Genomic DNA, 18,109 nt, shown 5'->3' with positions numbered 1-18,109 from the left:
TGGATATTTCTTCCCACAGTCCGAAAGACGCGCTGGCTAGGCGCAATGACCATGCTAAATTCTCCCTCAGTGTATCCGAACAGGTGCCAGAGTGTGGCAACTCGGGGATTTTCAAAGTGACTTCATTGCAGTGTTAATGTGATACTAATAAATAAACTTGAAATTTGAACTTAAAGAGGAATGTTGACCCATTGAGGCACTGGGAAATTCCATCGACTCAAAATACGCTCTTGAACCTCCAGCACAGACAGCAGACTGGAGCCTGGTTCTGGCAATGTATTTCCACCCTCAACATTGAACTAATGTCAGCCGACATTGCACCTTAGAATCCACCATCTTCAGACTTCAACTGCAGGAGGGTCAACTGTATGGGTGGCACAGTGGCTGGCACTGCTGCCTCACAGCGCCAGTGACGTGAGTTCAATTCCTGGCTTGGGTCACTGTCTGTTTGGAGTTTGCACATTCTCCCCATGTCTGTGTGGGTTTCCTCTGGGCACTCCAGTTTCCTCCCACAGTCCAGAAGATGTGCGGGTTAGGTGGATTGGCCATGTTAACCTGCCCCTTAGAGTCAGGGGGGATTAGTGGGGTAAATACTTGGGGTTACGGGGATAGGGGTTGGGTGGGATTATTGTTAATGCAGCTTTGACGGGCCAAATGATCTCCTTCTGCACTGTAGGGATTCTGAGATTGAAGCAAACACAAAGGAACCTGCAGCTAAACACAGACGGCACAGCAACTTTGGAACTGAACAGGAAGCAGGATGGGGCACGGGCGCTCGTGAACTTTTCAACTTTAGAACTTGGGGCCAGATTTGGAGCTCTGGAAAATCTAGGTGTTTGAGCTCAGATTTCAACTTGCTTTATATTTTTTCCCACGCAGCATCTTGCTGCTGGAGGGATTTGCTCGTGCCGCTTTGTGTCCTGTTCAGCCTGCGCATTCTTTCTACCCTTTTGTATTTGAGTCGTTGTAAAAGCGGTGGTTTCATTACAGCAGGCTGCTGCTTGCTCTGGCTCGCCTTTAACATCCATTACTGCCTGCGAAACTGGGATCCAAAACGGTGCAACACAACAGAGCCAGCAGCTGGGTATGTGAGTAGGGATAGCCGCATATCCGCACAATGATCGCTTTCGCAAACACTTTCCACCTGTGAAACATATCGGCAGCGACTGCACAGACCAGCTGGCCAGGTACTGCCTTAAAGTTCACTCGGTATGTAATCCGAATCTTCAGATCAGCAAATCAGGGCGTGTACCCTCAGTCAGGCAGGGTGGCCTTGACTCTTCATGGGTCTCTTCAGAATCACTGAATCCCTACACTGCAGAAGGAGGCCATTCTGTCCATCAAGCCAGGCAGCACAGTGGCAGAGTGATTAGCATTGCTGCCTCACAGTGCTCAGATGTCCTCCCACAGTTCGAAACATGTGCTGGTTAGGTGCATTCGCCATGCTCCCTCAGCACACCCGAACAGGTGCTGGAGTGTGGCAACTAGGGGATTTTCACAGTAACTTCATTGCCATGTTAATGTAAGCAACTTGCGACATTAATAAATAAACTTAACTTAGGCTTGCACGGACAACAATCCCACCCAGGTCCTGCTCCCGTAACCGCACGTATTTACCCCGCTAATCCCCCGACACTAAGGGGCGATTTAGCATGGCCAATCCATCTAACCCACATATCTTTGAACTGGGGGAGGAAACCCACGCAGACACAGGGAGAATGTGCAAACTCCACACAGGCAGTGACCTGAGGCTGAAATTGACGCTGTGACGCAGCAGTGCTAACCACTGTGCCATTGTGCTACCCGAGAGTCTGATGTTCCAACAGCTAACCACAGGGAAGTGGTTAGTGCAGCAGCTTTGATCTCTAGGTTCTGGGTTCAAATCCTGGCCAGGTGGATGGCACGCGAATCACATTATTGTGTTGACTTTAAACCTCCTACGCAAAATTAGTTTGGACAGAATCAAGTTCGAGAACAATTAAGCCTACAGCACAAAACCATCTTTGTTTATGTACCAGCACATAGTGTGTTCATAACAATGATTGCCAATGTAACGTGCCACCCAATATACACCTCTGGGGTTGGGAATTTGGTGGGGCGTGCAGCAGGTGACCCATTATTGCCTGTTTCCCACTCCTGTTGTAGATAAAAATTACCCCCATGTATCTCAAAGTCTTGAAGCAGGATTTACTGCTCTCAGAAGGACGGTATGATACAGTACGGTATGAAGGCAGCACAGTGGCGCAGTGGTTAGCACTGCTGCCTCTCCGTGTCAGGGGCCCGGGTTCGATCCTGCCTCATCAGTGTTGCAGACTCACAACCCTCTGAAATCTCACCCTCTAGCCCCTTGTCCAATGTCACTTCCTTCGCTCCGCCATCGGTGGTCGTGCCTTTCACAAACCAGGCACCAAGCTCTGGAATTCCCTCATAGAATCACTACAGTGCAGAAGAGGCCATTCAGCCCATCAAGTCCGCACCAACTCTCTGACAGGGTATCCCACCCAGGTCCTCTCCCCGTAACCCTACACATTTATCATGACATCTAACCTAGACATCTTGAGACACGAGTGGAATTTAACATGGTCAATCCACCCTAACCTGCATGGCGTTGGACTTTGGGAGGAAACTATAGCACCCAGAGGAAAATCACGCAGACACGGAGAAGGTGCAGACTCCACACAGTCACCCAAGGCTGGAATTGAACCTGGACCCCTGGAGTCGTGAGGCAGCAGTGCTAACCACTGTGTCACCCTCTCAAAATTTCTCTACCTCCCTTCCATTAAGGAGCTCTTTAAAATCTATCAAACTAATGTAATGCCTGCCCTACTGTGTCCCTCCTGGACCTGCCATCAATTCCTCTTCTGGTGTCGCTCCTGTAAAGTGCCTGGGGATGTATTACTACATTAACGATGCTATATAAATGCAGGATGTTGTGGTTGTGGGAAATGGCGGTTGTCTGTTGAACACATACCATCATGGCTTCCAGTACGGTGAGGTGTGGGAGAAGCATGTCATCTTGCATGATGTAACAAGACATCTTCCTGAAAGTTCGCAGATCCCGAGGCTGCCCATTTACCAGGATTTGGCCTTTCATTCCTGTTTTCCTGAAAAGAGTAGGGAGGCAGTGTTAAAAATTACCATTTTTGCTTTTCATTATCATCTACAGCACAGAAACAAGCCATGCAACTCTATTACATTCATACTGGTGTTTATGTTCCATGGTAGCCTTCTCCCATCCTTCTTCAGGTAAACACATCAAAATCTACTTCTCTCCCCTTGTGGTTATTTAATTTACCCTTAAAAACACCTTTGCTACTTGCCTCAACAACTCTTTCTGTCAATGGTTTTTGCACACTTTGTGTGTAAAGAACGTTCTTCTGAATTCCTGATGGCCTTTATGAGTGACTATCTTATAGTTACGCTCCCTGATTCTGGGCCTGGATTTTTGTGGAGTTGGGCAGGACCTAGGTTTGGAGGCCATTCTATTTTCTATTTCCATTCTGCTAGAAAATTGAACTGGTTTCAATGGCTTCTTGATCTGTTTGATCAAACCCTAATCACCTGAATTTTGCAAATCTCCTTCGCCACAAACATAACTTCCTGCTGCATGAATATTACATATTTAAGCAATATGGTTTTTAGAAATGATCTAAAGAGCTTTGTGTTTAAAGAGAATTATGATTGATTGAATTGTTTGTAATTCTAGGTAATGTAAACAAAAGCATCCATATTTTGACTTTTTGGGATGAATCTTAACTACCACCCCCCAAAAAAATGGGGGTCAGGACGGATGTGAAAATTTGAAACAATCTGAAATCCAATCCCAACCCACCTGTGATTTCCCTTACCTCTGCGATCCGGCAAAAGCAGCAGAGAGAATGGGGGTAGCAACATGCTCCCTCCTTCCCCTACAACCAAATGCCTTAGCGTTTATTTCACTGTCTGTGTGTGACCTTTGATATCACTTACATTTTGGACTTGAACACAGAGGTGGCACGGTGACACAGTGGTAAGCACTGCTACCTCCCAGCCCAGGAACACGGGTTCGATTCCTGGCTTGGGTCACTGGCTGTGCGGAGTCTGCATGTCCTCCCCGTGTCTGCGTGGGTTTCCTCCGGGTGCTCCCGTTTCCTCCCATAGCCCGAAAGACGTGCTGGTTAGGTGCATTGGCAATACTAAATTCTCCCTTAGTGTACCCAAACGGCTGAGAGAAGGCGGGTAGCAACATGCTCCCTCCTTCCACTATAATCAAATGCCTTAGTGTTTGTTAAGGGGGATTTTCACAGTAACTTCACTGCAGTGTTAACGTAAGCCCACTTGTGACTAATAAATAAACCTTAACAGCAAGGAATCTATGCCTACTAGAAAATGTACCATTAGCTATGTAACATTGATAAAGTCTGTGTCTTCCTTCTATTCAAACACAGATCATCAGTCTAAGAAATGATTGAAATACGAATCCATTATTTTTGTGACTCACCTGTATCCTGCCAGAATGTTCATGAAGGTCGATTTCCCAGCACCTGATGGACCCATAATCCCAATGAGCTCCCGGCTGCAGAACTTTCCAGATAGGCATTTTAGCAGAGTCTTGTACCCTGTGGGATAAAGTTGAAATATGTGAAACAGCAAGGCATTTAATTTCTGGAATGCAGACTAGCACTTCATTCCTCCGTGCCTTGGACATTTATTTGAGTTCGGGATTGACAGAACTTGTACACAGCCCAAGTGAAGGTTACAAGGTGCCCGTAGCCCAAAGTTGCCATTCATTTGTCAATAATTGTGAATAACATTCCAGAGGATGTGGGGATCGGGAAGGTCAGACAGGTACAAGGGAGGATATTCTTCTGAGGGCGAGTGTGAAGTACATTGCTGAAGCAAGCTAGAACAATGTTCATCAGAACCTTAATAAGTCTGTGAATCTGATTTATTATTAATTATTATTTGTACATAATTTATTAAAATTTAAAGCATACTATTCATAGAGTACGTAGGGGAGAAGGAAAGAAAAGGGTACAAAATATAGTGTTACAGTCATAGCTGGACTGTAGAGAAAGATTATCTTAGTGTGAGGTAGGTCCATTCAAAAGTCTGATGGCAGCAGGGAAGAAGCTGTTCTTGAGTCGGTTAGAATGTGTCCTCAGACTTTTGTATCTTTTTCCCCGAATATCAATGGGTAGCATGTTTATCTCTGAGTCTGGGGGTTCAAGTCCCACTCCAGTGACTTGAGCACAACATTTACACCAGCACTCCAGTGTAGTCCCGTTCAGGAAGAGACAATAAACAAAGGCCCTGACTGCTCCCTCAGGTGGATGCGGAAGATATCGCTGGGATTTTCCAGCCCTTCCCCCAGGTGGGATTTTCCAGTCCCGCCGAAGCCGAACCCCCCCGCTGAGGGGTTCCCGGCAGCAAGGCGGGTATGCCATGCAAACCGCCATCCACTTCGACAAGACCAGAAGATTCTGCAGGTGGCCAATGGGGAGCAGCCTCCACTGTGGGGGAAATCTCGCTGTGGGGAGGGTGAAAAATTCCACTTGCTGTCACTGACAATTCATCCCGTCCTTGTCAGCTATCCACTTTCAATGAATTAAAAAGTGACTCTTTTCTAACGATAGGAAAGTCCGCCCCATTAATTCAGCCATTTACCCTTCAACCATCATCATCTGAAAGCAATGAACTGATAGTTTGCGGAACCTTGCTATGCATAATTAACAGCCACATTTTTTCCATTGCCACAGTGACTGAGCTTCAAAAGTACTTAATTTCCTGTAAAGTGCTGTGGGATAAGTGAAAGGTGCTATATAAATGCAACTCTTCATTTTTCCTTTGTTGGTATTTCACTGTTTCACGCGCTCTTGATCTATACTTTAATTAAAAACTCAAAGCAAGCTGAAAGACCACATCGACATAAGATCGGTTCACAAGGCGGGTGGCACTTAACTCCACTTTCCGAATCCCACTGTTTCCCATTATAGCATGTAGCTGGGTTCCTAAGGAAATGGCTTCACTCTCAGTAGTCACGTTTTGAGCAGTGCAAAGGTACACTTCCCCCAGGAATCTCCCCAGAACTTCCCCTTCACAATTTGAACCTTTGCCCTCTGATGTTAACAGTGTGTCAATTATATTGTTAAAATACACAGATGAAGGGCATTGTTTAATTAAGTATTCAGAGCACTTATCAAGAGAGACTGCTGGGACACTGGGTGCCAGACAGGAAGTAGGCATCTGTAATGCAAATGGTGGAACCATCAACTGTGTCTAGTTTCATCAGCTAGCTTGGGATTGAATTACCATCTTGTCCTCCTGCTCTGGCATATCCAACAACTCTATAATAATACCACTTGCGAGCTGCGCAAGTCCAGAGCCTCCAGCGCGACAACTACAGTGCCTACACAAGCCTGTCCAATATGTGCCAGGACATCCCGTGGCCGAATTGGCCCTGATCAGTCATCTTCAGACACACTGCATCCAGCCTCAAAATGAGTAATGGTGTTGAGGTCCTCATCGATGACGATGGACGATCAACAATAATACCACTGACACTGCCGACATATCACCGGCTAACGGCATACCCACAGCAGCTGAATGAATGATGGCTGAAAAATCAGATTTTGTTTTAATTTAGCATAGACATCTTTCAATTTGATTTGCTTTGATTTATTATTTTCACAGGTGTTGACATACAGTGAGTGTTTCCATTGGCGGGTGAAACTACAACTAGGGGCACGACCTCAAAATAAGGAGGAGCAGATCTAGGACTGAGCTAAGGAGGAACTTCTTCACCCAAAGGGTTCTGAATCTGTGGAATTCCCAGCCCAGTAAAGCAGTTGAGGCCACCTCATTGAATGCTTAAAGATAGATACATTTTTGAACAGTAAAGGAATTAAGGGTTATGGTGAGCAGGTGGGTAAGTGGAGCTGAGTCCGCAAAATGATCAGCCATGATCTTATTGAATGATGGAGCAGACTTGAGGGGCCAGATGGCCTGCTCCTAGTTCTTCTGAAAAGTATTGTTTCTTGCACACTATACAGGCAAAGCATACTGTTCATAGAGTACATAGGGGAGAAGGAAAGGAGACAGTGCAGAATATAGTCTTACAGTCATAGTGAGGATGTAGAGAAAGATCAATTTAATTTTTGATTTAATTTATTGTCACATGTATTGGTATTTATGAAAAGTATTGTTTCTTGCGTGCTTTCCAGATAAAGCATACTGTTCATAGAGAAGGAAAAGAGAGGGTGTAGGATGAAGTGTTACAGTCACAGCCAGGGTGTAGAGAAAGATCAACTTGTTATGAGGTAGGGCCATTCAAAAGCAGAATGGCAACTGGGCAGGAAAAATTGAAATTCAACTATTTGCCCCTGGCATCTATAAGAAGCCAGTTATCGATCATTGTTGGAATAGGCTATTTATCTGCTCAGCTAGGAACTGCAAAACAGAGGGAAGCAGGGTTCTGCCTCAAAATAACTTTTGTTTTTACACGATTTATGTTTATAACTTATTGGGGTGACACAGTTACAGTGACACCATCGTCTTTGCAAAAGTATTGAAAATGTCTTGCAAGATCCTTTTGATTTGATTTATTATGGTCACATGTATTGGGATACAGTGGGAAGTGTTGTTTCCTGCATGCCATACAAAGCATACCATTCACTGAATACATAGAGGAGAAGGAAAGGAGAGGGTGCAGAATGTAGTGTTGCAGTCATAGCTCAGGTGTACAGAAAGATCAATAAGGTAAGTCCATTCAAAGGTCTGATGGCAGCAGGGAAAAAGCTGTTCTTGAGTTGGTTGGGACTTGATCTCAGATCATTTTCCCCATCAAAGAAAGTGGAAGAGAGAATGTCCAGGGTGCGTGGGGTCCTTAATTATGCTGGCTGCTTTTCCGAGGCAGCAGGAAGTGTAGACTGAGTAATTGGATAGAAGGTTTGTTTTGTGTGATGCGCTGGGCTTCGTTCACAACCTTTTGAGGTTTCTTGCTGTCTTGTTAGAGTAAAGAAAAGCATTTTGGAACGTGTTGCTCATTCAGAAACTCTTTGTTTGATGTGAATGCTATTAACTCAACCATGGAATATAGAGTGGAACGCTGATGGGTCAGAAGACATTGCTCTCTGCTGCCACGAGACATGATTTATTGTCTGCCTTAACGTTTGGACTAAATAGTCCTTCACGGTTGCTTTGAGTTGCTGGTATTCCAAATTGCTTCAAGCTGAAGATTGCTGAATATCATTACCTCACTGTCAGGAACAGGATGCCTTTCCTTTTGCTCAGACTAGCTGCCCTACCCTGATGCTCTGTTTTCTAAATGGTCCAATTGGTGGTATGGGCAGTACAAACAACCCTGGCATTCCGGAGTGAAGAGGGTGGGTGCAGGAGGATATCAGCCTCATCACAGGCCCATGACCCTTGACGCTTGCTGCAAACTGTGCACCTATCAGAGGCTGAACCTTTAGCTATTGGCACACCAGCTTGGAGAAATTCTATTCCCCCCACCACTCCCCATCTCTAATTGGACATTGAACTTGCCCTCTGGTCTCTAGTTGGCCAATTCAGGGAAAATCACAGGTGAATTATGGTCCCCACACAGGTGTGGGCTTTTTAATGGGTTCCCTACAGTGCAGGAGGCCATTAGGTCCACCAAGTCTGCACCAACTCTCCAAAGGAGCATCTTACACAGGCCCATCCCCCTAATCACTGTAACCCTATGCATTTAGCATGGTCACTCCATCTAACCTGCGCATCTTTGGACGTAGGAGGAAACCGGAGCACTTGGAGGAAACCCACGCAGACACGGGGAGAATGAGCAAACTTCATGCAGACAGACAGTCACCCACGTTTGGAACTGAACCCTTCTTCCTGGTGCTGTGAGGCAGCAGTGCTAACCACTGTGCCACCATGCTGCCCTTTGACCTCCATTTGAGCCTGATGGCGAGATCCTGAAGCCTGCTGGGAAAATCCTCACATGTTGACTGAATCAGGCTCAGCTGTGATGCACAATACAGTCAAACAGCATTCATAGAATCATAGAATCCTACAGCGCAGAAGGAGGTCATTCAGCCCATCAGGTCTGCACCAACCACAATCCCACGAAGCCCTATCCCCATAACCTCATGCATTTACCCTAGCTAGTCCCCCTGACACTAAGGGGCAATTTAGCATGGCCAATCCACCTAACCCTATCTTTGGACTGTGGGAGGAAACCAGAGCACCCAGAGGAAACCCACGCTGGGAGAATGTGCAAACTCTATACAGACAGTGACCCAAGGGGGGAATCGAACCCGGGTCCCTGGCGCTGTGAGGCAGCAGCGCTAACCACTGTGGCACCGTGCCGTCCCACTCAGCTTTAGGAGGGAATCAAGTGTTTGGATAGTGCTGAGATCTGTGGAACCAGGTCCCTCGAGGAAGAAGGAGAAAAATATGTTAAGATTCCAAAGTAGTGCAAAGAACTTTTACATCCGGTTAAAGATGAGGTTTCCTTTCAAGATTTTAATTTAGGGAAGATTTTTCTCTATAATACCTGACGTGGAGTTTTCATAACTCAATTAAACTTCCGATCGAAGCAACCTGGCAGAAATGCTCATCAGCTGTTACAACACTTTGCTCTGCTTCAAGCTGGACAAAATTTGAATGATTCAATTAGCTGTGAAGAGCAAAGTAGATCTCAGTGAAGCAGCACAGATTGTTTGTCGATTAAAGTCTGCAAATTCCCCAGTACTTCACGGACGGGAAGAAGATGATATCATTGAACTGTGCCAGCAATACAAGTCTCAATATTGATCCACCCTCAGAAGCTTTAGTAGCAATAAGAAAAGTGTGATAAGAGGTGCATGGTGGGCAAGGAAGTGAATCCCACTCAGATCAACAATCCACAGCTCTCCCTACTTCAGCACTCCTAATGTGTCTTTAAAAAAGAGCACATTAAATGAAAATGTTCTAAACAAAAATCGCAACAAAATAAGGGTGGATTACATTCCTGAGTTGTAATTTTTACATTAAAGACCTTTTGGCAAACTAATCAACCCAAAAATCCTCTTACAAACTTTAATAGATCTAGGGCAATTCAATGTGGCTTTAACAGGGCGGCACGGTTCCACAGTGGTTAGCACTGCTGCCTCACAGCACCAGGGACCCGGATTCGACTCCCGGCTTGGGTCACTATCTGTGTGGAGTCTGCACGTTCTCCCCGTGTCTGCGTGGGTTTCCTCCGGGTGCTCCGGTTTCCTCCCACAGTCTGAAAGATGTGCCGGTTAGGTGCATTGGCAGTGCTAAATTCTCTCTCAGTGTACCCGAACAGGCGCCGGAGTGTGGCGACTAGGGAACATTCATAGTAACTTCATTGCAGTGTAAAGTACCCCTGATACTAATAAATAAACTTTTAAGAGCATGGGAGGAAGGGGTGGAAGGGGGGGGGGGGGGGGGGAGGTGGGGGGGCGGTTTGGTGGGGTGGGGGAGATGATGCGGGTGAAGCCACAATATTCTTTTAAAACTGAACATAAGAACATAAGAACATAAGAAATAGGAGCAGGAGTAGGCCATCTAGCCCTTCGAGCCTGCCCCGCCATTCAATAAGATCATGGCTGATCTGTTGTGGCTCAGTTCCACTTTCCCGCCCTCTCCCCATAACCCTTAATCCCCTCTCTTAGCAAGAACCCATCAACCCGCTTCTTAAAAATATTTAGCGAGGCAGCCTCCACCACTTCAACGGGCAGAGAATTCCAGAGATTCACCACCCTTTGAGTGAAGAAGTTCCTCCTCAACTCCGTTCTAAACCGCCTCCCCTTTATCTTGAGGCTGTGCCCCCTAGTCCTACTGTCTTTTTTGAGCGGGAAGAGTCTCTCCACCTCTATCCTATCCATCCCATTCATCATCTTATACGTCTCAATGAGATCTCCCCTCATTCTTCTAAACTCTAACGAGTACAAGCCTAGTTTATTCAGCCTCTCCTCATAGCTCAATCCCCTCAACTCCGGTATCAGCCTAGTAAAGCTCCTCTGCACTCCCTCCAGGGCCAAAATATCCTTGCGCAGGTGCGGCGCCCAAAACTGCACACAGTACTCCAGCTGCGGCCTCACCAATGCCCACCAATGCTCACACATGCTTCAGTAACTGTGCTAAAACAAAAAACACACTCCTAGAACACTTTAAAACAGAAGACACTTATAAAATCGTGAACTATTGGACAGAAATCTTTAGTTTATACTATCAACAAGCACTGAAATGTGGCGACTAGGGGATTTTCACAGTAACTTCATTGCAGTGTTAATGTTAGCCCACTTGCGACAAATAAATAAACTTTAACAACAGGACACCTGTGATTACTAGTTAGGTCATTAATTACCTAACATTGATAAAGTTAATGTGAGCCTATTTGTGATTAACAAATAAATAAAATGTTATTGACGTCACAATTGTATTGTGCAGTATTAGTAATAAATGTATCATCATATTATGATGATAGGAAGAGAGTGAGGAATGATATTCTGTGCTGGGTGATTACTCAGTAACATGAGTTCAAAATTAAAGATAGATTTCAGAAATTTGCACACAGGGTAAGGCAGAGCTCACCCCCCCAAAAAGTGGAAATTTCAAAACCAAAGTTGATGAATATTTGGAAAGGATGGTGGCAAGCAGGAATTAAAATCCAGATCAGTCCTCAGCTAACAAAACGCTCAACTTGCTGAACGGCCGATCCCCATTCTGAAACATTAAGTTAAACCCACCTAAACCTATACCTTATTTTCTCATGTTTACCAAGACAAATATAAATCCCTTACACTACCTTTGTTTTGTCAACAAGGTGACTCACAACTAAGTGTTGACTCACTGCAAATTGTTAATGGACAACAAATTTCACGGCAAGGCTGAGGTTTTTCTCGGAATGAGACAGTTACGGATGATTGTGTGAGGGCATAATCAGCTCATCAGCCTCAGGATCAGCAGCGATCTGTGTGTTACTGATGAGCAGATTCGTTACTGGTCCGTGCGAGAACTCAAAATTTATCCGTAAATGACTGAACCACTGCCTAATCGGGCTGATCCGTGAAGATGTGATGCAGAATTCCAATGATGTCTTTTCTGTTGCAAAGGTCTCTCCCATTTGAACTTTTATAGTGTTAGAGATGTTATTTATGGCACTGATAGTGTTTGCAATCAAGCAACTCTGCCCCAAGGACTGGCACTGAAAGAGAGATGAGACAGCGAATCTCGGCGATTGTGATTAATATTGAATTGAAACAATGAGATTCAAGCTGTCACTTTTCTATTAACAAAACACAATGCATTTTAAGTACTACTTTATCAACATAATATCATAGAATCATAGGATCCCTACAAGTGCAGAAAGAGGCCATTCGGCCCATCAAGTCTGCACCGATGACAATCCCACCCAGATCCCATTCCTGTAATCCCACATATTTCATAGAATCCCTACAGTGCAGAAAGAGGCCATTCGGCCCATTGAGCCTGCACCGACAGCAATCCCACCCAAGCTCTATCCCCATAAACCCAAATATTTACCCTGCTTATCTCCCTGACAATAAGGGGCAATTTAGCACGGCCAACCCATCTAACCTGCACATCTTCGGAATGTGGAAGGAAACCCACGCAGACACGGGGTAAACATTCAAATTCCACATAGACAGTCACTCCAGGTTGGAATTGAACCCGGGTCCCTGGCACTGGGAGGCAGCAATACTAACCACTGTGCCACCCATTTTACTCTGCTAATCCTCCTGACACTAAGGAGCAATTTAGCATGGCCAATTAACCTCACCCGCACGTCTCTGGAGTGTGGGAGGAAACCGGAACACCTGGAGGAAACCCACGCAGACACACTGAGAACGTGCAAATTGCACATAGATAGCCTGGGTCCTTGGAGTCGTGAGGCAGCAGTGCTAACCACTGTTACACCGTGCCGAATAAGGCACCTAAGCATTTCTTAATTAGGCATTGCTGATTAAGACACTCAATAACACAAAAACTTGCATTAAAATATTGCCTTTCTGCCTCACTGGAAGGTGAGTAGGAGCAGAGGTGGGAGGGGAGAAGAAACTTTCAGATAATCAGAATAAGGTAAAAGATAGTGAGACATGAGAGTGAGAGCAGGATACCAATACTCAGTCTCATAGCTGGGGTTTGAGGGTTCGGAATGGAATGTGTGGTGGAGGGAATAGTGATTAGGAACTGTACGGGTGGGAGTTTTCATCCTCGTTCAAGTGAGACCAGAAATTTCCACCCAAGAGCAACAGACATTCCTGTTGTCTGTCCCTCACCCGCTCTGATTCTACGGAGGGTGGGCGGTAGAGTTCTGGTGAAACGCTCTGAGCTAATAATGCTGGCATGAAAGGGCGGGAATCACTGAAGACCAAAATTGGAAGATGGCTGGACATGGAGGCAATGTAATGAGATAACTGAGACAGGGTGGACTGATTATATGGAGGCATTTAAAAATGGTCAATGCTCTGGTGGACAGGAAACCATTGCAGATGGAGCGAAGAACGAGTATGGTTTCGTGTCGACTGCATCCAGGGTGTTGAACAAGTCCAAGTGAAATAAATGGAATGATGCAAGTCTTACTGGTACAAAATATTCTCCTTCAGACCTGGTAAAGAGCAAGATGGCAATGAGAGGAAATGCAACTTACCTTGATCAAGGATAGACTTGGCTTGTATTCCTAGGTTTCTGCAGTTCTGAGTTGGAATAACAGACACTCAGCAAACTCAATCATACTGAACAAGAGCAGGATGCCCTCAACCAGCAGTCAAACCCTGGCAGCCAACATCAAACACTGGTAACCATCCTCACGTGTACGTACAGTGCGACAACAAACCCAATGTACCTTCTACCGAATACTGCAATCAAACCGCTCCAGAAAAATACTGTTAAATGTTTGAGACTTTGATGTAAAAATAGGTTGAATGCAACTTCACCGGCCTTTCCAGCATCAGTCTTTTACAATCTGCGATGGGATATAGAATCATCGAATCCCTACAAAAGGCCATTCGGTCCATCACCGCTGCACTGACAACAATCCCATCCAGGCCCTATCCCCATAACCCCCACCTATTTACCCCAGCTGTCCCCCTGATACTAAGGGGCAATTTAACATGATCAATCAACCCAACCTGCTCAAGATCATCCAGCACTTGCGTGCTTCATTCTCTTTTACAAAACTCTTCACTATTTTGTTTCCCCTGTATCAGAAGGTTTCCATGGCATCGTTCACTGGTTAGTTAGCCAGTTAAGTGAACGTTCTCAATGCATTAAAATAATTTGCTGCTTGCTGACTTGATTTCTGATCTCATTCCTGTTTTCAAATCCCTTCAAGGCCCCTCTCTTCCCATCCCTTATACTCTCCACCTGCCCTACAACTCACCGAGATATTTGCAGTCCTGTAATTCTAGCCTCTTGAGCGTGTGCCATACTAATCGCTCCATCACTGGTGGCTGTGTCTAGTTGCTAAGCTCTGAAATGCCCTCCCTAAACCTGCTGGCCTTGTAGGCAATCCCTAAATCCCGTGAAATAATCAAGAAAAAAAGGAAAGCAGGGATGAGAAAACTTCACTAGTGTCACAAGTAGGCATATATTAATATTGCAATTGGGTTACTGTGAAAATCCCCTAGTCACCACACTCCAGTGCCTGTTCAGGTACACTGAGGGAGGATTTAGCACGGCCAATGCACCTAACCAGCACAGCTTTCAGACTGTGGAAGGAAACTGGAGCATCTGGAGGAAACACATACACAGGAAACACAGAGGGAGAACGTGGTGACTCCGCACAATGATCCAAACCAGGAATCGAACCTGAGAACCAGCTAACCACTGTGCCGCCCCCTGCTGCTTGGAAATGTATGGCGGAGGTGAGCCGTTGGCAGGATTAAAGATCCCATTGGCATAAACAGGCAGAAGGTCGCGCCCAGAGTCCCGCCAGCAGGATTCCCTGGTGACAGGATGGGAGGCAGGAGTGTTTAAATGACACAACTGAGGCAAAAACAGATGGTAATGGAGCAAGATTGGTCTCGGGGTGGGGGTGTGCGGTGGAGCTGGGGGTGGTGGGGGGTGGAGCTGGGGGTGGGAGTGGGGCGGGGGGTTGGGAGCAGAGCTGGGGGATGGAGGGAGGTTGGAGTGGAGCTGGAGGGTGGGGGTGGGTCAGAGTGGAGCTGGAGGGTGGGGGGATGGGAGTGGGGCAGGAGTGTGGGGGGTGGGAGTGGGGCAGGAGTGTGGGGTGGGAGTGGGGCGGGAGTGTGGGGTGGGAGTGGGACGGGAGTGTGGGGGGGGGTGAGAGTGGGACGGGAGTGTGGGAGGGGGATTGGAGGTGGGGCAGGAGTGTGGTGGGGCAGGAGTGTGGGGAGGTGGGGAGGTGGGAGTGGGACGGGAGTGTGGGGGGGATGGGAATGGGGCAGGAGTGTGGGGAGGTGGGAGTGGGGCGGGAGTGTGGGGGGGGTGAGAGTGGGACGGGAGTGTGGGGGGGATGGGAATGGGGCAGGAGTGTGGGGGGGGTGTGGGAGGGGGATTGGAAGTGGGGCAGGAGTGTGGGGGGGTGGGAGTGGGACAGGAGTGTGGTGGGTTGGGAGTGGGGTGGGAGTGGGGCAGGGTTTGTTGCTTCAAAATGGGAATCACAGGATAATCAGCAACAGCAGCTGTCTATAGAAATGAAACAAATGGACTTCCTTTCGCTCATTCATCTGCTCCACTTTTCCCGAGCTCTGTATTTCTGACATCTCGAACTTGCTCCAGTTCTGACAAAAGGATCTGAAATGTTGGCCGGGATTTTCCGGCTGTTCACACCCTCCCCTTTGCTGCAAACACTGCCGGGAGAATTTAACGCTCGGCCAAATGTCCGATCAGAGAATCCCGCCGGTGGGATTTCATGTTCATGGGGCTGATACAGGTGAAAGGAAGCTCGAATCAGAAAGGGAGAATTGATGCTTTAAGGCATTAAGGAGAAAGACTTTGATACCAACAGTAAGAGAAAGAAGATAATTTCACTTATTAATAATTGAATAAGATTGAAATGAAGGAAAATTCCTGATAGCTCTACAGGACACCGCAGAGTCATCAACCGGCCCTAACTAGCTCAACTGTGATCAAATATTCATTTGTTCACAGATATAAAAGTAATTTCAACACAGAGCAGCGATTGGACCATTATTCTTGACTTTTTAATCTTGTTCTTTTATTGCTTTAAAGCATCAATTCTCCCTTTCCGATTAGAACTTCCTTTCACCTGTACCTTTTTAATCCACCATTACTTTGAATGAGTGGTACGGTGGCACAGTGGTTAGTACTGCTGCCTCACAGTGCGAGGAACCCGGGTTCAATTCCACCCTCGGGTCAGTGTCTGTGTGGAATTTGCACGTTCTCCCCGTGTCTGCGTGGATTTCCTTTGGGTGCTCCGGTTTCTTCCCACAATCAAAGACGCAGGTTAGGTGGATTAGCCATGCTAAATTGCCCCTTATTGTCAGGGGGATTAACAGAGTAAATACGTGGGGTTACAGGGATAGGGCCTGGGTGGGATTGTTGTCAGTGTTCTGTGATGGGCCGAATGGCCTCCTTCTGCACTGAAGGGATTCTATGAACCTCCCTGAACCACACAATGTAGCCCCAATGTGGATCCTATTGGTTAATATACCTGGCGTTCCGATTCCAGTGTGCACTAGTCTTGAAAATCCCATTGCCACCGAAAACTACACCCTAAATGTGACAGCGACTCACGGTTCTCATTAGGGGAGATATGGTGCAGTGGTATTGTTGCTGGACTAGTGATCCAGGGTAAAGCTCTGGGGAGCCAGGTTCAAATCTGAGTGCTGGCCTTAACTGCAAAATTCAATCCAGAACAGCACTGAGGGAGTTCTGTGCTGTTGGAAGAGGTTGTGGTGTAGTGGTATTGTCACTAGACTAGCAATCCAGAGACCCAGGGTAATGCTCTGGGGGACCCAGGTTCGAATCCCACTGCTACAGACGGTGAAATTTGAATTCAATAAAAACCTGGAATTTGGAGTCTACTGATGACCATGAAATGATTATCGGAAAAACCTGGTTCACTAACGTTCTTCTGGGAAGGAAATCTGCCATCCTTACCTGGTCTGGCCTACGTGTGAATCCAGAGTCACAGCAATGTGGGTGACTCTTAACTGCCCTCTGAAATGAGCAGCAAATGCCGGCCCAGTCAGCGACGCCCATTTCCCATGAAAGAATAAAGAAATAAACAATAAATGCATTGAGCTGAAGAGAAGTGAGAAATGGCTGGAGCTGGAAGTTTCAACGGGACGGTTTGAGGTTGTCACCAATAATTAAAATGGTTTTTATGTTCAGATCAGCACCAGCTCAGCACTTGTGGCCCCTGAGTCAGTAGGTCATGAGTTCAAGTTCTAATCCAGAGATGTGAGACACTAAATTAAAGCTTTCCTCTCAGGCGTATCGTCAAAATCCACTGGACCATCAGGAAAAACAAGGGAGCTATCCCTTGTATCCTGGCCAATATTCGTCTCTCAACGTCACGGAAGCAGGTTATTTGCTGATTATCACGTTGTTACTTGTGGGATCTTGCTGTGCTCAAAATGGCTGCCGTGTTTCCTGCATTACAACAGTGACTATGCTACATGATTGGCTGTAAGGCTTTTTGGGATGTCCCTGAGGATGTGAAAGATTCTACGTAAATTCAAGTTTCCTTCATTATAACATCGCGTGAATCCAGCCGTTATGACTGGCACCGGTTGGAGAGCGTAAGTCGCGACAGAACCAAACACCCATGTAACCCCCTGTCTGCGGCAGTGGGGTGAAAGTTGAATGTGTCCGTATCTAGCAGAAATGGTGATGCAAATAACCCACAGATTTCATAGCCTGTTGCCAACCCAAAGAGGTAATAAGCTCCCAGGTTTGATTCCTGTGTCTGTTAGTTTGCAAACTTCAATAGATGTGTGGGAGGGGATGGGGGGATAAGAGTGGGCATGGTGTGGAATCTACAACTAACAAATACCTGTAAAAGATTGTAGAGGGTAAAAAGGGGGGAAATTAAATAGCAAAGGAGTTCCTGCTCCCTCCATTATCAAAGAATCCCTGCAGTGCAGAAGGCGGCCATTTGGCCCATCAAGCTTGCACTGACAATTCT

General features: G+C 46.4%; 1 protein-coding gene across 3 annotated transcripts in view; it reads right to left on the bottom strand.

Annotated features, from left to right (window-relative positions):
* abcg4a (ATP-binding cassette, sub-family G (WHITE), member 4a) overlaps window positions 1-18,109 on the bottom strand; it is a 146,790-nt gene that overhangs the window by 37,911 nt on the left and 90,770 nt on the right. For all 3 annotated transcript variants that reach the window (XM_080214503.1, XM_080214504.1, XM_080214505.1), the window contains exons 3-4: window positions 4,481-4,598; window positions 2,972-3,104 (exon numbers count right to left, since the gene is read on the bottom strand). In XM_080214503.1, coding sequence (XP_080070629.1) covers window positions 2,972-3,104; window positions 4,481-4,598 — 251 coding nt within the window. The remainder of the gene's footprint in view (window positions 1-2,971; window positions 3,105-4,480; window positions 4,599-18,109) is intronic.

The sequence above is a fragment of the Carcharhinus amblyrhynchos genome, chromosome 29, assembly GCF_965287045.1.
Source record: "Carcharhinus amblyrhynchos chromosome 29, sCarAmb.v2.hapA, whole genome shotgun sequence".
Lineage (NCBI taxonomy): Eukaryota > Metazoa > Chordata > Chondrichthyes > Carcharhiniformes > Carcharhinidae > Carcharhinus > Carcharhinus amblyrhynchos.
Note: the sequence above shows the minus strand (reverse complement) of the source record. Positions and strands in the feature narration are given on the sequence as shown.